Source organism: Zea mays, chromosome 5 (assembly GCF_902167145.1).
Source record: "Zea mays cultivar B73 chromosome 5, Zm-B73-REFERENCE-NAM-5.0, whole genome shotgun sequence".
Taxonomy (NCBI): domain Eukaryota; kingdom Viridiplantae; phylum Streptophyta; class Magnoliopsida; order Poales; family Poaceae; genus Zea; species Zea mays.
The window spans coordinates 4,123,361-4,143,856 of record NC_050100.1 but is presented as its reverse complement, the minus strand read 5'-3'; the positions used below and the strand labels follow the sequence as shown (position 1 = coordinate 4,143,856).

At 49.6% G+C, this 20,496-nt stretch overlaps 2 protein-coding genes across 4 annotated transcripts; both read left to right on the top strand.

Moving 5' to 3' along the window:
- Nucleotides 1-65: 65 nt before the first annotated feature.
- On the top strand, nucleotides 66-14,717 carry LOC103625805 (RNA-binding protein 28). 3 transcript variants are annotated; one of them, XR_004849333.1, is made up of 20 exons: nucleotides 90-355; nucleotides 437-497; nucleotides 579-615; nucleotides 1,088-1,215; nucleotides 1,303-1,392; nucleotides 1,477-1,567; nucleotides 1,811-1,944; nucleotides 3,462-3,601; nucleotides 4,389-4,439; nucleotides 4,525-4,607; nucleotides 4,699-4,753; nucleotides 4,835-4,946; nucleotides 11,060-11,537; nucleotides 11,649-11,862; nucleotides 11,946-12,016; nucleotides 12,443-12,611; nucleotides 12,692-12,812; nucleotides 13,143-13,411; nucleotides 13,790-14,169; nucleotides 14,273-14,714. XR_004849333.1 is itself a non-coding variant. In XM_020537833.2 (19 exons), exons 1-19 carry the CDS (start codon nucleotides 230-232, stop codon nucleotides 14,486-14,488), a joined length of 2,757 nt encoding a protein of 918 aa, XP_020393422.1. In that variant the 5' UTR covers nucleotides 66-229; the 3' UTR covers nucleotides 14,489-14,717. The 3 variants fall into 3 exon arrangements, 2 of the variants coding, with proteins under 2 accessions (XP_020393422.1, XP_020393423.1); XM_020537833.2 differs by lacking the exon at nucleotides 13,143-13,411 and having other exon boundaries at nucleotides 66-355; nucleotides 14,273-14,717; XM_020537834.2 differs by lacking the exon at nucleotides 13,143-13,411 and having other exon boundaries at nucleotides 94-315; nucleotides 14,273-14,717.
- A 2,027-nt stretch (nucleotides 14,718-16,744) lies between these two features.
- LOC100193298 (Actin cross-linking protein) lies at nucleotides 16,745-20,170 on the top strand. The gene is made up of 3 exons (NM_001138437.1): nucleotides 16,745-17,435; nucleotides 18,164-18,452; nucleotides 19,932-20,170. Exons 1-3 carry the CDS (start codon nucleotides 16,770-16,772, stop codon nucleotides 19,964-19,966), a joined length of 990 nt encoding a protein of 329 aa, NP_001131909.1. The 5' UTR covers nucleotides 16,745-16,769; the 3' UTR covers nucleotides 19,967-20,170.
- The last annotated feature ends 326 nt before the right edge of the window (nucleotides 20,171-20,496 follow it).

The window sequence follows — 20,496 nt, the reverse complement described above, 5'->3', positions numbered from 1 at the left end:
CTCCCCCCCCCCCCCCCCCCCCCCCCCAAGGCCCCAACCCCCCAAAGCCCAGCCGTTCATATTTAACCGAAGCAAACATTGACGATGAAGCCCAAGCCCACGTGACAACACCCCTCGTATTCTCAACTAAAACCCTAGCCCCACAGCCCCGACTCCCGACAGTTCCTTCGGTCTCATCGCAACTGCGAAGCTCCCCCCAGTTCCCACGGTTTCCCCCACGACGCCGGCGATGGGCAAGCGGAAACAGCGCGGCGGCGGCGACGGAGAACCCGCCGCGGAAGGCGGTGCTGGCGGAGGACACAGCCCCTCCACCGTGTTCGTTTCCAACCTCCCCTACACCTTCAAGTCCTCCGATGTAACCACGAGCTGCCGAGTGCTCAATTGCTACCTCGCTCTGCGGTCGTAGCTCAGAATCAAGCGTTTTGTTGTTGTGCAGCTCGAGGCGGTGTTTAGCGAGGTCGGCCCAGTGCGGCGCTGCTTTATGGTCGCGGAGAAAGGTGAGCTGTACGAATCCGGTTGCTGTTTAGTCGGGAGTGGTATCATTTGCTGATTCTACCTTCGTGGTTTCTTTACGGCAGGGTCGGAGAAGAGTCGAGGCTTCGGGTTCGTGCAATTGTAAGTTCTCTCAGGAATCGCCGATGGTATAATGGGATTACTGTATGCTGTTATCGAGGTGCCTTTTTGAGCGAATGATGTGGATACCCGTCGAGCTGATTGTTTCTGAATGTTAACCATAAATTCGTGTATGCCAGTCTCAAATGGCACATGAACCGGCACATCATGTGGTTAATGTACATAGACTATACTGCTCTGTGTACCAGAACTTAGTGCTATTGTTAGCAAATTTGGTGACCATAGACCATAAGTTAATATTCACTAGAGAGTACAGGCTAGACCAGGATGATCAAATGATATAAACTAATCATATTGTTACATGTACCAGTGTTTGTTATGATTGTTCATGTATAAGTGTTTGTTATGATCGTTCATGTATAAGTAAGCTGCTACTAATAATCTGGGCATGGAGTTTTCATTGACACTGTTAGGCGATCATTTGGTTAATGTAATTCGTTCCCGTATATGCCAGTGCAACTGTTCAAGATGCTGATCGAGCTCTTCAACAAAAGAATGGATCTCCTGTTGCTGGTAGGAAAATCAGAGTTAAGCTAGCAATGAATCGTGCTCCACTGAAGGAACGTTTGCAAAAGGGGAATAGTAAGGCTCTTCTTCTAACAGTTTGTTGCACTGAAGCTCAGTAGATTGTGGATCCGACGGTCTTGTGTTTTATTTGATTGTGAGCAGTGCAAGTGAAGGACTCTGATGCAAAAGATGAAGCAGACGAAATTTCTCCTGCTGAAAAGCATAAGGGGAAATCTCATAAAACAGATCCAGGTTGTAATGGAGATTATTTTTGTTTTATGTTTATACCATGGTTAGTATTTTTCAATACTGATGCAATATGTTATGTGGAACCAGAGCAACTGCATTTGTTGTCAAATGATGCTAAGGTATCAAAGGAAGCTCCCATTGGCGACTCCGAAAAAGTGAAAAATTCTGAAAAGCAAAGGTATATACTGCAATATTTTACTTCAGAAGTCATCACCTAAATCTAACTTGTCATCTAATTTAAGGTTCCAATATGTCCTCATCATCAGAGACACAGAGACTAACTACTTTATTCCGTCTGTACCTTTTTTTTGGATAAGTCGCAAACAGTTAATTATAACTATGCATAGATATTTTGGTAGCATTTATATTACCTCTGTTCCCCTTTGGGTTGATTGGCAATTCTGACATTCTTATTATAAAGGGTTGCAAAGACGGTGATTTTTGGTGGCCTGCAAGACTCCGCCATGGCAACCGAGGTTTTCCGTCAAGCTCGAGAGATTGGTTCAGTTGTATCTGTAAACTATCCACTTCCCAAAGAGGAAATGAGATTCAATGGTATGCTATTTTCATATTCACAGACTTTGGATTCTAATTTCATGTAAACTGTTCTTTTATGTTGCTTCATTTGAATCATTTCCTAATTCCTGTGCTTTGAGTTAATTCTGCAGCAGTAATTTAGAGCAGTGATAATTACCATTATTAGTCTTTTGAGTGATGGTGCTGATAACCTGGCAACATCAATGATTTTTTTAGGCTTGTACATGATTACAGGGGGCTATCTTTGAGCTATGATGGTTTTGTTTGTGTTTTGAGTTACCTTTTTACATGTATCAAATTTGCAATTTCCAAGGGTCTCTTTTGTCCCACTACTTATGGTTATAATCAGTGATTGCAAGTCGTCCGACTAATCACGATTAGTCGGGCTGGTCGCCTGTTTATACTCGATTAGCCGGACGACTCGATTAGCTTGTCTAGTCGTCCTGATAGTCCGACTAGTCGCCGATTAGGGCGATTAGTCGTTCGACTTGTAGTTCGTGGTCGCCAACGTCTAGGGTTTTTGCTGATATTACTTGGGCCAATGTGGATGAAGTTGTTGGTGCAGCAGAGGGTCTAAGGGGCCGTAACTTGCCTCGTGCTGCTTCTACACATGCTGCTGCAGTTTCTAGCCATATTTTTTCTTATTCTCGGTGTAGAAAGCGACAAAGGGACCAACCCAACAGTCTGAAGGTGATGCAACAGATGAAATGGATGAGGACAATGATGATGAATCTGGATCTGCTGAAGTTGCTGGTGCAGGCTTCCATTTGGATGATGATTTGGTTTAGATTATTGTAGGCTTCAAGCAGGCTGTTTGCTGCATTTTTGTTCCTGCTCAGTGCTCATATCTTTTGTGCTATTTTTATATATACCTATATAAGTATAACCACTAGTCTAAAAGGTCTAGGACGATCAGGGACCGACTAGGGGTCGACTAGTCGCCCTGGTCGTTGCCTAGTCACGATTAGTCGCCTGGTCGGTCCCAGGGATCGACCAGGTGACTTGCAATCATTGGTTATAATCTGTCTATGGCATCATGCCTGTTTTGACCCGAGGCCTTTGTAATTGTTATGCATGTGAGTACAGTTTATATTTGATCCCTGTAAATTCCCAGTGTATGGACGATGCAAAAACTAGATGTCTTCAGTGGTGTCAGTTTTTAATCTTGAGATTCCAGTTTCTGGCCTCATGCTGGTTTTCCCTATAAAAAATGCATAGTGAATTTCTGCTCATTTATTGCTTGTCATAGTTTTTTTGCAGGAATTTTTATGGGTTTCTTTGTTTCTTCTTTGTAGACTCTTTTGCCTTTGCTAAATTTGGATGCAGTGTATGTCATGATTCATGAAGAATAAATCTGCTGCTTTATGATTCAATAGGAAAAGTTGAGGAACTCTTGCCTATACATGACATGTCTCATTTAGCTTACTTGTCGTTTCAACAAGCATCTATTGTTACTCACCTATTCCCGTTTATTTCAATTACCATATGATTCTGTAAACACCTCTAGCTTTAAATTATTGCGGTCACCCCTGCAGGACTTGCTCGAGATGGATGCACATCAGATATGGCAGCTGTACTCTTTGCAAGTGTCAAATCAGCTTGGGATTCTGTTGTCCAACTGCATAATAAGGAAGTCAAGGGAGCTACTGTTTGGGCTCGTCAACTTGGCGGAGAGGTAACTTAATGGCTGTCTTTTTATTGTATTTATCTGCATATGTTTGATGATTGATTCACATTATCTCTGCTTCTAGTTTGCTTGTTTTATCCCTATTTGGCAACTAATAATCTTGTGAAAGCATCTTCTGTTCCTGCAACCATTAATTGTATGTGTTTCTGAGTTTATTTCTATTTGTTAAATGCCATCTTAACACTTGCTCCTTAGCACTAAAATGTGTGTTATGAAATAAAACTATAATTGCTGTAACAAAGAATGGGTTCAGATCCCAAATTTTGTCTGTGGCTCACACATCTTGTCAATACCTCATACACATCTATTCCAAGTTTCTAGAATCTAGGTTTTAAATAAGTTAGATAGCTAAAATTTGCATAGCAGTCATTTAAGTAACATCTCTTTATGTTGCTTAGTGTAGTAGAGTGTAACAGTTTAGAGCTAAAGAGGTAGTTATTGTTTTGAATAGTTGATAATGATACTTACTTGGATGTGGTGACCCTAATCTCCTAAGTCCTAAAGTTATCAAGTATTAGTGGACTAAACGATTAAAGCATGCTTTGCCTCTTCGAATTAGGAAGATGTTACCAGAATCATTTGAGTGGCTGCTGACTACTTGCAACCATGCTAGTAGGAAACTAAGAATTGGCATAAGAACTGAAAATTCTAGTTGTTCATTGATTTCTGTTTTTTTTCTTTTGCTCATAAGTACATGGTCGGCTATTTGTAGAATCACCACTATTCTTTACTGATTTGGTTACAAGTGCTTGAAACTTGTTTTCTTTCTATTTAGGGCTCAAAGATCAGAAAATGGAGAGCGATTGTCAGGAACCTGCCATTCAAGGTGTTTGGTTACGTCGTCACGGTTCCAAGTCTTTCTTTTTTCTTTCTCTAGAGCAGATAAGCCAATTGTGTGCATGTTACTGCAGATTACAGAGAAGGAGATCGTGGATATGTTTAGTTCAGCAGGGTTTGTCTGGGATGTGACAATTCCACATAAGTCTGATGAGGGGTATGTTACTGTTCCGTTGATTTTTTTGTTCCTTAAGTGGATTAATAAAACTTGCAAGATGTATGACTTGATTACATCTGCTCTTTAACAGGATATCAAAAGGCTTTGCTTTTGTATCTTTCACACGGAAGCAAGATGCAGAAAATGTATAGTCAGTACTGTATTCAGTTGTAGTACACAATCCATTTAAATTTTTAATGGGCCATGATTTAATTTTTCTGAATCAGGCTATAAAAAATATTAATGGAAAAGATGTTGCAAAGAGACCAGTGGCTGTTGATTGGGCTGTTCCGAAAAAAGTCTACACTGTTGCTGCAAAAGTTGATGCTAAGGATAATGGTAAATCTAAAGTTTCCTTTATCAGCTATCTTTCCTTAAGTCATTCATTTATCCATTATACACAAATTAAGAGTTCTTACATAGCTAATGCAAGATTTATCTTACGTGAATGATACTGTAAATGACTATTAGCCTTAGACATTTGATTGATATCATGTTGGCTATTTGATACTTGGCGTGGTTTCTCAGGGAACAGGGTTATCTTCTGTTAATTTAAAAATAATTTAGTCTTATTCCTGATTGTCTAAACAGATGTTCGGTGTAGGATTTTTTGTGTCATTTTGTTAGACTACCCGTCTAGGGTTTGTGCTATTCCCCGTGTAATGACCGTTATACCCCTGTGTAATGGGCCTTGGCCCAGTTACTCTCTCTATTTAATACCACTCCCAACCCCTGATTAGGGTATGGGTTCCTATTCTAACATGGTATCTTCAGTCTAGGTTAGCTCCCTGCTCCCTGTTTCCAGCCGCCAGGGGTCTCCTCTCCCCTGCGCAGCCGCCAGGGGGCCTCCTCCCCCTGCACCGCCGGTCTCCCAGGCGCCGGGCCTCCCCCCAGCCGCCGGCCTCCCCTCTCCCCTCTCCCACTCCTCTCTCCCTCTCCCACCGCGCCGTTCGTCGCGCCGCCAGAGGCTGCTGCCGTGCCGGCGCCGTTCTCTGCCCCGACCAACCGCGCCTTGGATGGCCGCTGCTGGTCGCGACCCCGCCCTCTGCGCCGCCCGCGACCCCGCCCTCTGCGCCGCCAGGGAGCCGCGCCGCCCAGGCGCCGTCCCCGCCGCCCCTGAGCCGCGCCGCCCAGGCGCTGTCCCCGCCGCCCCTCTGCGCCGCCAGGGAGCCGCGCCGCCCAGGCACCGTCCTCGCCGCCCCTCTGCTCCGACCACGCGCTCTGCTCTGCGCCTCCGTCCTCGCCAGGTGCCGCGTCACCCGCGCCCGACGCCCGTTCCCCTGCTGCGTTCACGCCCGATGGACGCACCTACTGCCCCCTCGGCCGGACTCCACGTCGGGGACATCACCGTCCCTGGCAACCACCCCCCATCGCCCCTGCTGCACCCAGCAGCGAGCTCACCCACGGGGCCCCCCCTACATCGCCGGCCTTGGGCCGATCCCCGCCGTCTCCCCGCTGCCCCTGCGTCGCAGCTCCCCACCGGGCTTTCCCGCCTTCGCTCCACCAACCTGGAGTCACTGAGTCTCGCCCTCCACCGACTCCCCGCTCGTCGGCACCCTCGCCACGATCCAGGTCGCTGTGACGGCCTCGCGGGAGCGCGCGCACGCTGCCTCCCTCGCCCTGGAGCGTGAGCGTGCCCTGGACGCCGCTCTGACCACCCAGATGGCCACCACGCAGCGCCTCCTCGGCCGTCCGACTCTCGCCGATGCGGAGCCCCCAGCGGACCCCCCCGCCTCCGACCTCGACGCCGACCTCATCGCTGCTCTCCACGCTCAAGCCGCTGGTCTTCACAACATCCGGGCCCTCGTGTCCGTGGTGTTGGATCCGGCGTCTTCCCACTACCCCCGCTGGCGTGGCCAGGTCCTCCTCACGCTGCGGCGGTTTGTCCTCGACGATCACGTCCTCGTCGACCACGACGCTCCACCACCTCGCTCCTGGTGCCTCATGGACAGCGTTGTCCTCTCGTGGCTCCACGGCACCATCACCGTTGAGCTGCAGGACATCATCCGCGATCAGGCGGACACTGCTCGCCAGGCGTGGCTCGCTCTCGAGGACCAGTTCCTCGGGAATCGGGATGCGCGGGCGCTCCACCTCGACGCCCAGTTCCACCTATTCTCTCAGGGGATCTCTCCGTGGGAGAATACTGCCGCCAGATGAAGGGCCTGGCTGACTCTCTCCGCGATCTCGGCGAGCCAGTTGCCGATCGTACCCTGGTGCTGAACCTCCTGCGTGGCCTCAGCCCCCGCTACGGCCACCTGAAGGCCCTCATCAAGAGGAGCGTGCCCTTCCCCACCTTCCACGCCGTGCGGAACGAGCTTCTCCTCGAGGAGCTCACCATGGCGAATGAGGCACCCACTCCTGCCTCGGCCCTCTACAGCGCTCCTACCAGTGGCCAGCCGCCTTCAGGGGGCCAGGCCACCCGTCCTCCTTCGACTGGGGCTCCCACCCGCCCTCCACCTGCCGTCCCGGCGGCCCCTCGTCCGACTTCCACGACCGACGGGGGTCGCCGCTCCCGCAAGGGCGGCCGTGGGAGCGGCGGCTCCTCTCGTGGTGGTCCCTCCGGCCGGGGTGGCGGCCATGCGTGGCCGTCATTCTACAACCCCTGGACCGGGACCATCGCCATGTGGCCGGGCCAGGCACCGAGTACCCCCCGTCCTCCGACGCCAGCCCTCCTGACTACACCTCACTACGACGCACCTCCCTATGGTGCTCCCGTCGTGCCCCAGGCTCCGCCCGCGCTCCTGCCCCCGGGGACCCACACCTCGCCGCCTTGGTCCCCGCCGGCCGGTGGTTGGGACAGCGCCTCCCTCGCTGCTGCATTCAGCACCATGGCGATGACCCCGCCCCCTCCGACTGGGTGATCGACTCCGGCGCCTCGTACCACACCACTCCCACGGCAGGCACGCTCTCTCGCTCTCATCCCCCCCTCCCCTCTCACCCATCCTCGATCGTCGTTGGAAACGGTTCCACTCTGCCAGTCACCTCAGTAGGTGCCTCGGTTCTCCCTGGGCCGTTTTACCTCAACGATGTTCTCGTAGCTCCCCACATCACTCACAACCTTCTTTCTGTTCGTCGATTCACCACTGACAACTCCTGTTCTATTGAGTTTGACCCCTCTGGTTTTTCTGTGAAGGATCTGGCCACCAGGACCCTTCTCGCCCGCTGTGACAGCTCGGGGCCTCTCTACACGCTCTAGCCCTCTACCGCCGGCGTGTCTCCACCTCCTGCCCTGGTCTCCACCACCTCCTCCACCACATGGCATCGACGTCTCGGCCATCCTGGATCCGACGTCATGACCAAGATTACCAGCAGTCTAGATCTTTCATGTAGTAGGGGACATTTTGAGGGTCTCTGTCATGCTTGTCAGTTAGGCCGACATACTCGTCTCCCATTTACTACCTCTTCTTCTCGGGCTGAGCAGGCTTTTGACCTGGTTCATTGTGATCTTTGGACCTCCCCTGTACTCAGTCTTTCTGGCTATAAATATTATTTGGTGATTTTGGATGATTTTTCCCATTTTCTCTGGACCTTCCCGCTTCGGTTGAAGTCGGACACCTTCACCACCCTCACACACTTCTTCACCTGGGTATCCACTCACTTTCGCCGCCCGGTCCGTGCTCTGCAGTGTGACAATGGCCGCGAGTTTGATAACCACGCCTCTCGCTCCTTCTTCCTCACTCATGGCGTCCAGTTGCGTCTCTCGTGCCCCTACACTTCTGCTCAGAACGGTCGAGCCGAACGCATGATCCGCACCACCACTAATATGCTCCGCTGCCTCCTCTTCCAGGCGTCTCTCCCTGCCAGCTACTGGGCAGAGGCCCTGCACACTGCCACCCACCTCCTCAACCGTCTTCCCTCGAAGGCGGTTCGCCACCCTACCCCCCACTTCGCCCTATACGGCACAGCCCCTTCCTATGACCACCTTCGCGTGTTCGGCTGTGCCTGCTACCCTAACACTTCCGCTACCGCTCCACATAAGCTTTCTCCTCGCTCCACCCGCTGTCTGTTCCTTGGCTACTCCCCTGACCACAAGGGATACCGGTGTCTGGACCTCACCTCCCACCGCATCATCATCTCTCGTCATGTCATCTTTGACGAAGATGTGTTTCCCCTTGCTGGCTCCACCCCACCCACCGATCTCGACTCCCTCCTCGAGTCCGATCCGATTCCTCCCCCACCTTCGGTTCCCCGTCTTGCGCCGTTACCTGCTCCTCGTGCGGCCCCCACGCCCTCTTCCGCGCCACGCGCGGCCCCGTCGACCCCGCCTGCGCCACGCGCGGCCCCGTCGACCACGCCTGCGCCACGCGCGGCCCCGTCGGTCCTGCCTGCGCCACGCGCGGCCCCGTCGACCCCGCCTGCGCCACGCACGGCCCCGTCGGTCCTGCCTGCGCCACGCGCGGCCCCGTCGACTCCGGCTCGCTTCGCCAACCCCGCCCTCGTCTACCATCGCCGCGGCCACGCCACTACCGCGGCGCCCCCCGACTCGGGCCCGTCGACGAGCGCGGCCCGATTCGCCGACCCCGCCGTCGTCTATCACCGCCGTGAGCCGGCCCCACCAGCCGCTCCCGACGTTCCGGCGGCTCACTCCGAGTCGTCCGTATACCACCCGGTCGCCATCCACCGCGACCCCGGGCACGTCCACCCGATGGTGACTCGGCGCGCTGCTGGCGTTCTCCGCCCCGTTGACCGGCTCATCCTGGCAGCCGCTACGACCAGCACTCCACCCGACGCTTCCCCGGTACCCTCCTCCGTTCGCACTGCCCTCGCCGACCCACATTGGCGTCGCGCTATGGAGGAGGAGTACGCGGCCCTCTTGGCCAACCACACCTGGGAACTGGTGCCGCGTCCACCAGGCACCAACGTGGTCACCGGCAAGTGGCTATTTCGCCACAAGCTGACCTCGGACGGCTCCCTCGACCGCTACAAGGCCCGTTGGGTCCTTCGGGGCTTCACCCAGCGCCCCGGAGTGGACTACGACGAGACCTTCAGCCCTGTCGTCAAGTTCGCCACTGTTCGCGCCGTCCTCTCCCTCGCCCTCTCCCGCGACTGGGCGATCCATCAGCTCGATGTCAAGAATGCCTTCCTCCATGGCACTCTGACGGAGACTGTCTACTGCAGCCAGCCCACCGGCTTCGTCGACACTGACCATCCGGACCTGGTACAGTCGCTTCGCCTCCTACCTGGCCTCCGTCGGCTTCGTCGAGGCCAAGTCGGACACATCCCTATTCATCTACCGGCGCGGCGACGACACCGTCTACCTCCTGCTCTACGTCGACGACATTGTGCTCACGGCATCCACCGCCGACCTCCTTCAGCGCACGATCGTCGCCCTTCAGCGGGAGTTCGCGATGAAGGACCTGGGGCCCCTCCACCACTTCCTCGGCATCACCGCCGAACGTCGGCCCCAGGGTCTCTTCCTCCACCAGCGCCAGTACGCCATCGACATCCTGGAGCGGGCTGGCATGTCTGACTGCAAGCCCTGCTCCACGCCTGTCGACACTCAGGCGAAGCTCTCTGAGGACGACGGGCCTCCGGTCGCCGACGCGACGTCCTACCGGAGCCTCACCGGCGCGCTCCAGTACCTCACGTTCTCCAGGCCCGACATCGCTTACGCCGTCCAGCAGGTGTGCCTGCATATGCACACTCCGCGGGAGCCCCATCTCACTGCGCTCAAGCGGATTCTACGCTACCTCCGCGGCTCCCTCGACTACGGCCTCCTACTCCGCCCATCCCCGACGTCGGAGCTCGTGGTCTACACCGACGCTGACTGGGCTGGCTGTCCCGACACGCGCCGGTCCACCTCCGGCTACGCCGTCTTCCTGGGCGCCAACCTCGTCTCTTGGGCCGCCAAGAGGCAGCCCGTCGTCTCTCGCTCCAGCGCTGAGGCCGAGTACCGTGCCGTGGCCAATGGCGTGGCCGAGGCCTCCTGGCTGCGCCAGCTCCTCCACGAGCTCCACAGTCCCCTCCAGCGCGCCACCCTCGTCTACTACGACAACGTCAGCGCGGTCTACCTCTCCACCAACCCCGTGCAGCATCAGCGCACGAAGCATGTGGAGATCGACCTGCACTTCGTCCGCGAGCGTGTCGCTGCCGGTGACGTCCGCGTTCTCAGCGTCCCCACCACGCTTCAGTTCGCCGACATCTTCACCAAGGGGTTACCGTCGAGTGTCTTTTTAGACTTCCGATCCAGTCTCAACATCTGTACAGGATAGAGTTGTGACTGCGGGGGGGTGTTAGACTACCCGTCTAGGGTTTGTGCTATTCCCCGTGTAATGACCGTTATACCCCTGTGTAATGGGCCTTGGCCCAGTTACTCTCTCTATTTAATACCACTCCCAACCCCTGATTAGGGTATGGGTTCCTATTCTAACACATTTCAATTGTTATGTTTGCTCTGCATTTTTTCTTAGTTAATTTGCGAGCTGTATCTCATGAATATATCATGTTTCCAGAGCCTGAGAATATACCTGACAATGTCAGTGATGATGACACCTCTGATGATAATCTTGTTGGAGAAGCTAGCTTTGAACTTGATCAGGAGACTTCTAACCGTCCATCTGAGGATGATTTTGAAACTGAAGCAGATATTTCTAAAAAAGTTCTTGAGAATTTGATCAAGTCATCAGAGAAGTCCGAACCATCTGGCATTGAAGGTTCGGACATTGGTACCGACACTGAAACAGAAGATGATACATCAGAAAAGGAGAAATCTGATTCACCTGTAGCTGACAAGCTGGTTAAGTCGAAACGTGTAACAGATGCAGAAATCAGTAATCCTGCTTCCAAACCCAAGAAAAATGATACTGGCCTGGATAGGACTATATTTATTAGCAACCTTCCTTTTGATATAAGTAATGAGGAGGTAACAGCGCGCTTCTCAGTCTTTGGGAAGGTTGAATCTTTCTTCCCGGTTCTTCATAAACTTACTAAGTATGTTTGCTCATTTGTTTCACTTTCATACATCATTTTCCTAAGTTGTAGCAACCAGCGAAAGTTTACTTGGCACTCTCGTTGATACCAACAGTTCTGTACTGTAAGCAGGAGACCTAGAGGTACTGGTTTCATGAAGTTTTCTACAACAGAGGCAGCTGATGCAGCAATTTCTGCTGCCAGTGTTGCTCCTGGCTTAGGAATTTCTTTAAAGAGCAGGCCACTTAATGTCATGAAAGCGATGGACAAGGAGTCAGCTCACAAAAAGGCACTTGAGAAGGCAAAGACTGAGGTCGAGGATCGACGGAACCTATACTTGGCTAAGGCAAATTCTCCAGCACTTGTTTTTGCATGTGAACTGTAGTAGCCTTCTAGTACTATATTCCTTAAAGTTTGGTCTCGAAGCAGGAGGGTGAAATACTTGCTGGAATACCAGCTGCAGAAGGTGTGTCAGATGCTGACATGAATAAACGTAATTGGTAAGAGTTGATAGCTAGCATTCTTCATCATTTCATACTCTAGCTAGTATCAGTGTTGGCACTATGTTATGATGTGTTTCGTACCTATTATTTCTATTTTACTTTTATACAAAAGACTTCTATTCTTTCTAATTTATATTTAGGACAAAAGACAATGATTTTATGCAAATTAATACAAATGGTTCCCAGACCATCTGCCAATATGCCTTTCAGATGGATGAATGCTACATTCATGCTTGAAATGCAACTGCATTTCTGTTTGTTACATGCTCCTACATCAAAACTGTTATATTTGCAACTATTGTTGCTGACATCATTTCGGCTACATATTATGTCGCTGATAATATTTATTTTCTGATAATTTTCACATCATTTGATCATATATCTACATTGATGATTTGACAGTATTTTTTTTGTCTGTTTTAGGTTAGCTAGAAGGAAAGCGGAGATGCTTCAGTCTCCAAAATTTCATGTGTCGAGAACAAGGCTTATCATCTACAATTTGCCTAAGACTATGACCATTAATGACGTAAAGAAGCTTTGCAGAGAAGCAGTCATTTCTCGTGCTACAAAACAAAATCCTGTCATCCGGAAGGTTTGGAGTCCCTTTTATTAAATTCCTATGCCATTTTTTCTGTATTTCGTAATGCTTATGGTGATAAATTTATTGAACAGGTGAATATCCTGAAGAATGAAAAGAAAGGCATACAGAAGCATTCACGCGGTGTAGCCTTTGTTGATTTTCAAGAACATGAACACGCTCTTGTTGCTCTAAGGGTTCTAAACAACAATCCTGGTATGCTCCACTCGTGAGTAGTTTCTGCAATCATATTGTGTCAAATGTTCTGTGCCCTGTTGCAACTTTTGGTCTCTTTCAGCGAATTGATGTTGCTGACTGAGTAATCCTTTTTATTGCCATGGTTCTTAAATGGTATATATTCAGTATTACTACACATGTGGCATTTGATTTCTGAGGATAGAAAATATGGTGTTGGTTAGGGACGAGGATACGGGATTTTATTCATTTCCCACGCTTTTTCTGGATTTGGGTTGGGTTATGTGATGGGACCCACAAAATAAAAAAACATAAAACATCTTTTCTTCTTCGTGACATCGCTGTGCTCAGTTCCATCTTCGTCAGATCCAATCGTGAAGGCAAACAGTGCCAGCAGCTTCCCGCCGACGGCTCACACCCACACGGGCACATGAGGTGGCCAGCTCTTCGGCAGCTGCGGCCACTGGCACGTGTGATGCTTCTGTGGCTTCAATGGTTTATTCGCGCATGCGAGGCTCCATGAGACAGTGGTGATGGACTGATGGTGTCTCGTGATGCGCTTGGCGAGGCAGCTATGGCCGGCGGAGCAGATGGAGGCGGCACAACTATGTGGGGTTGAGGCAAGTTCCCTTCGTAACTTCAGCCCGTGTGTGCCGCCCTGCTGCCAACGACATGTGATGTTGGTAACCCATCCCTCCTGGTGGGATTTGAGGTTCCAGTTTCCCAAACCCAAACCCAAACCCACAGTATATCCCAATCCATAAAACCAAACATGGGTTATGAGGCCATTGGGTTATGATATTCCTTTCCCATCCTTTCTATCCCATGAACCAAACGCCACCACATTAGTGCCACATTTCAATGTTTTACATTATATCACTGTGCCTGTCTTGTCACTCTTTCTGCCTTGGTCTGTTCTATGAACAAACATATTGGCTGTTTTTTTTTTGCTTGAGGCCATCTCAGTTATATGATTTAATGTATTTCACTCTTTGCAGAAACTTTTGGTTCAGAACGTCGCCCAATTGTAGAGTTTGCGCTTGAGGATGTTGAAAAGGTGAGGCTTCAGAAGATTCGAATGGAACGGCATCGCAAGTCAGCAGCAGAAACTGCAGAAGTTCAGCAGACCCCTTCAGGGGATCAACCTGCAAGTGAAGGCCGTAACGCAGATAACAGCAGGACTTTCAGAAAAGGAAACAAGCGGAAATCACACAGTTTACCATCTAAACCCTCCGACTCTGTTGAAGGGCTGGCCAAGGATCCTCTAGTTCCTGGAGTTCGAAACGCGAAAGCTGCAAAGAGAGCAAGGAAGTCAAATGTGGGGACCATTTTGCCGGACCGAGGTCTAACAGCTGCAACCCCAAACACTGCTCAGAATGTAGGTTTTTTGTATTGGTACCTGATGATACTTATTAATAATTTCTCCAGTTTTACTGCATTGAATTGGTGTTAAATGGTTACCTGTTTCATTTGTGGTGCAGCAAGTTGCGTCAAGTGAGCTTGATCAGGCAGCTGCTCCAAAGAAAAGAAAAAACAGAAAAGACGGTCAGGCAGAGCAAAAGAGAGGAAAGGTTACAAAAAGGACAAGGAAAGAACCTTCCGGGGAAGGAGGCGTGGACAAGTCGCTGGTGGAGCAGTACCGTTTCAAGTTCTTGCAACATGGTGTGAGCAAGACCAAGACCAAGACCAAAGGATAGTTGACTTGGGAACTGTGGGAAGTGGGATTGATGTTGAAGAGCAGCACGGTGTCCCGGACCACCGTATAACGTTTCGAAGAGCAAGTCTCCACAAACTTTCTGAGGCCAAAATTTCGATTGTGATGCTTAATAGTTTTGTGTCCATCTGTACTGATATTTATAACTGATCTAGTTACAGCCGTATAATTATGAATCATCTTATCATACACCGTTTATGGCTTCATGATGACCTGCCTGTGTCTGAAATTCCTGTGTTGGTATTTCTAACGGAAACTTTGCAGGAAATTCATGTGGCTTCTCGAGTGTATGTGATTTTGCTTCCAACGTGTCACTCCCCTCGCTCAAGCGTGATGGCGGTGCTGCCCTCAGCTGCATGGTTTGGTTTTTTCTGCGGGGTATGGTGCTAGTCACGTCAGGTCACTGTCATGTGAAAAGGTCTTTACAGTGTTAGGGGGTGTTTGGTTTTAGAGACTAATTTTTAGTCCCTCTAATTTATTCCACTTTAGTCACTAAATTGTCAAATATGGAAACTAAAATAGAGTTATAGTTTCCATATTTTGCAATTTATAAACTAAAGTGGAATAAAATGGAGGGACTAAAAATTAGTCCCTAGTAACCAAACACTACCTTACTTTTCTCGCAAAAGGGGGAAAGGGTAATTAATGTTCATGTTGGATGGCTACAGTTTCCAGGCACCGGGTCCAACTAGGAATTTTGTCCTTTGGAATACAGAAAGTATAAAGAAACTTCATATGGTTTTTATTTATTTTCATAGGAAAAACATAGAAAGCAGGAAAGAAAATTCTCCCGCTGCGCACAGGCCTTTGAAATCGTCAACTTATCTCCAAAATCTTGCATGAAAATTAGTGCATATCTATACTACGATGTTGTTTGGACGAGCTAGAAGTGGCCGAGCAAATCTAGCCGCGTTGTCCTTATTGGTCGGTATGACTTTGAGCTTCATACAGACGCCGGTGATCGAATAATTCTAGCCGCGTGCCGAAACGCCGCGTGAGTGTTGAGTGCACGTCTGCCGCTGCCGCTGAACCCGATGAAGACCCATCCGATCCGTTTGCAGGACGCGCGGGCCATGCATGTTCCGGTCGGCGATCAAGCCTCAGATGAATTAAGGGCTTGTTCGGTTATTTTCAATCCATACGGATTGGAGGGGATTGATACGGATTGAGAGAAATTTTGACTTACTAGGGATTGAAACCCCTTCAATCCTGGATTGGGTACAACCGAACAAGCCCTAAAAGGGAACCGTTACGGAAGAGGAAAAATTAGAAGAAATCTTGCCGACGTAGGATATAGAGGAAAATTTAAAGAAAATAACTACGGATAGTCTAAAGATCTCGTCGTGACGTCGTCTGATCGTCTCTCCGTCTACAGGTCAAACCAACTTAGCAGGCGTCACATCAAAAGTGAACGCCATACATCGAATTTGCGGGTTATTCAGTTTTTGGTGTTTAATGCAGTTTTCAATATTCACACACCAAAAATACCAAAAATACCCGAAATTTAGCAAATCTATACCTTAAAACCCAATAAGCAGCTCATATAAGGTCCTAAACTCTAAGCTCATATCATTTTAATTTTTAAGAACTATGTGTTAGTTGCTCTTATTCAACACTAAATTGTCTATGCAATTTTACTAAGTACTTGTTGATGAATTATAAGTATATTCTTTACACAATTGTGTTTGTAATTTCAATTTGCCACTTGTTCGGTGATTGTGGTAAATAACAAACACCGAAACACCGAACTGAAAAACCCGAACACCAAATTTGTGCCCCTTTTGATTTGTGAATAAAAAGTTTGGTTTACATTTTTTTTAAACACTAAACTTTTTTAGCACTAAATAAACCGTATCAAATAAACCAATAAAACCGAATGTACAACACTAATCCAAAGATAGATCGCCCAGGAGCTCACGTGCCCCGCCCTGTGATCCCGCGTTCGTTCCTGCTGTCTCCGTAGTCCGTACCATACTCCACGTCCACGATGACCCCCAACGACAACGACGCCCACGCCAACCGCGTGAGCCGAGCCGCCACGATAGAAAACTTGCTCCCTTGTCTATCGGACAAACGCGCGGTAAAAGGCAATCCCGGTCTCGGGCGCCCAATTTCTGTGAACAGGTCAAACCCCCCCGCGGCGCCCCACCCCCGCACGCAGCGAGTCAGCGACGCCCCGGCCCCGCGTCTTCGTATTCATAACGCCAGAGTCCAGACTCCAGAGTCCTCAGTCCTCACCGGCTTCTCCTCCCTTCCCGTCACCGATGGAGCTGTTCGCGCGCGCGAAGGTGGTGCGGCTCAGGAGCCACCACGACAAGTTCCTGTACGCGGACGAGGACGAGGTGCGCGTGACGCAGGACCGGGACGGGTCCTCGGCGAACGCGCGGTGGACCGTCGAGGCGGCGCCGCACAGCGCGGGCGCCGTCCGCCTGCGCAGCCGCTACGGGCGCTACCTCACCGCCTCCGGGGAGCCGTTCCTGCTGGGGATGACGGGGCGGAAGGTGAGGCAGACGGCGCCCGCCGCGCCGCGCCCGGCCAACGCGTCCGTGGACTGGGAGCCCCTGCGGGACGGCTTCCAGGCGCGCCTCCGCACCAAGGCGGGCCACTTCCTCCGCGCCAACGGGGGGCTCCCGCCCTGGAGGAACTCGGTCACCCACGACGTGCCCCACCGCACCGCCACGCAGGACTGGGTGCTCTGGGACGTCGAGGTCGTGCAGCTCCTCACGCCCGCGCCGCGGCCCGAGCGCACCGGCTCCGCGCCCGTCGCCAAGTTGCCGGACTCGCCGCCCGCGCCGGACCTCGGCAAGCCACCGCAGGCGCATGGGCCGCACCACCGCCCATCCAAGTCCTACGCGACGCCACCGCCCACGCTCGAGCCCGTGGCGCCGCCGCCGCCGCCGCCGCCGCCGTCCAGGCTCAATAAGCTCGAGGTTAGTGCCCGATTTTCTCCCCTACGTTGACTAAATCGCCCCCGCCGAACGTGACGGCCGTCTGGCTGTGATGACGTCTTCACAAAGAAAATTGACTATTGCCATCTCTCCGCTTTGCTTATCCAATTTCTTCTTGGGATTTTTGGCGGTCTCAACTGCATTTTGGATCTGGGAAGACTTTATGACTACGGTGACTTTGAAATGCTAATCATGCTGGGGAATCGCTGCCACTGTTCCTCGTTAGCTATGTGTCTGTCGGTTTCACTTTCACACACCGCTGGTCTCGATGTGTTTTGTTTGTCCAAGTGACAATGCTCTCACTCTGTAAAAGTTCCTTTCTTTTTTGGGATTACTGCATTCAACATCGTAGGATTGAATTAGCTAGCTCTATTTCTATCTAGGGAATTCCACTGTAGGCAATGTGCATTATTGAAATTCATTTTTGTACGTTGAAGCATTTATAGGAATTGTTTGCTGTAAATCCAATTGCAAACCCACTTGCATCTCATTTGTGGCGCTTATCTATTATGAATTGGTTTGGTTAGTGCACTTTAAATTTAGTTCGGTTTGGTTAGTTTCCTAATGTTGTCAAACGATCATGACAGTTTCGCCTCGAGTCTTTCGAAGACACTTTCTTGCACATTTCAGATATTTTTGCCATGTTACTTCTCAGCCTTCTTTAGGTGTTTCAGAATAAGAGCTGACATTGAATTTTCTCGCATTTTCAGTCCTCCCTTTCTTTCTCCGCCCCCTTGCACAAGGTGGAGGGACGTGCCATCCATTACCATATTGCAGATGATCTGGGCAATGTGGATGAAGGCACAGTGGGACACTCCTTCACATTCAATGGCAGCAACTTGGAGGAGCTCGCCCACAAGTTGCAGGAGGAGACCGGTCTGGAGGACATCATTATATGCACACGCAGCCCTATCAACGGGAAGCTCACTCCTCTCCGTCTGCAGCTGCCACCGAACAACGCAGCGATGCATATCGTGCTCGTCCAGGAGTCCTCAAAGGGTGAGCTTGCCACTCCTTTTTTACCATTACCAACTCTCTGTTCTTTTTTTACCAGTAGATTGCTTGCTTTGCATTGTGAATAGATAGCTGCTATAGTTTTGGTCACATGGACCTCCACTTGGCTAGTTGGTGAAGCACGAATCACGATAGCCTATTTCTTATTCTATCTTTATTATTCTTGCATTCCTAGCTGCTAAGCAGTTAAGCATTTGATTTCTTATTCGGCCTGTACTTTCATGATGTCAAGCGCCATTTAAAATTTGCAATGCCACGACAACTTTTAGAGAAGATGTATGTTATATTTTTAGGGAAGAAAGTTCACTTCTCTATGCTAAATATTGAAAATTCCTTTTTTTTCATACGCAAGGAAATATTCTGGTCTAGTTTCATGACCGTCCACTTAATACCATAGTAGCTGCGCAACCCTTCAATCTTTGTTCGATGTCCCTCTCGTGGTACTCGACATTGACCATATATTTCTCAACGCAAAAGGCAACCAATAAAACAATGCATATCTGAGATTTTGCATCTCAAAGTTTTGCTTGCCGTTACTTACTGTGACGGTCTCACCGCGTGATGACAACTCATTCAAGTTAATGGGGGTTGTGCCCGGCACACACTTCCTCCCAATGTAATGAAAGGTAAAGATGTCTTATCTTTGTTTCAACAAAGATGACATTTATTCTGTCAGTGAAAAACATGCACTGAGCGTTGTTGGTCATGGTATGCTCATGACTCAATGGGTTTGTGACGCATTGTGAACAGTTAGTACTTAGTAGTAACCATGCATCATGTGCTGAATTTTGATTCAATAAAAAACTACTCCTATTAATATAGATACCTAGTTATAATAATGTTGTAGTTAAATCTAGAGGTGTGGTTTTAAGGGGGTGTTTGGTTTATAGGGACTAATGTTTAGTACTTAGATTTTATTTCATTTTAGTTCCAAAATTGCCAAATATAGAAACTAAAACTTTATTTTAATTTCTATATTTAGCAATTTATACACTAAAAAGGAATAAAATGAAGGGACTAAACATTAGTCCCTAGAAACCAAACACCCCTTAAATGTTCATCTTGGCCATTTGATGATTTGGGGTCATCATATTAAAAATTTCTCTTAACGCGTTTCTGATTTTTTTTACCTACAATGGTAAACCCGATTTCATTACCAAGGCAACAAAATTACAGGGTCACAGTTCAAGTTCATAAGCAAAAAAAAAGCAGCCATTCCCCGAACAATCATATATTTCTGATCACCCCCGCAAAAAAAAAAAACAATAAAAGCTTCCACAGAGAAGGCAAGCCATAAATTCTAGGCTTATGATACACCCTTGGCCTAGTTCACAGCACTTGTTAATGGATTTCAGTTTGGTTCAGTGTACAGCCTGGTTGTTAGAATTTTTCACCAGTTTGTGATCTACTGATCCTTTTCATGCTCCAACTGACCATTCTTCTTTGTCTGTTGTGAATTTTCAGTGGCCAAATCATTTCCTTGGCCATATGGTTCATAAACCACAAACCTTTGGCGGAGACAGGGCCTTGAGTTCTGGTGGAGAAAATGCCGGTTGTGCAGTTACACCGGGCTATCAGAAGCAACCTACCGTAAACTTCATCCGTGTACAGTAAAAAGAGGCACCTCCGCTAGTATATATAGCGTAAAACCAGCGGAGATTAGTCGTGCGGTATACTGAGAGATGTGTTCCATTAATTAATTTATACCCTGAATCGTGTATCCTTGGTTTTATATTGGTTGCACATTGTTGGAACTTGCTCTCTGCTGCAAGTGGGCCAACGGGGGTGAACAATGGCGACAACAGGGTTACGTGCACGGGGGCAATAGCTCTGTTGATCTAGCCTCTCACGGGCACTGTGCGGGGGTATTTATAGGTGTCCGAGTGCCCAGCGTCTTGTCTTAAGGACGCATGTGCCCTCAGACGCCTAGTTTATCCCCGGAATATTCCCATAAAGCAGGGTTACAAGCTGTAATTACAAGTATGCCTTTACAAGTCAGGCCCGTAATACAGAGGCGGCCACGCGGGGC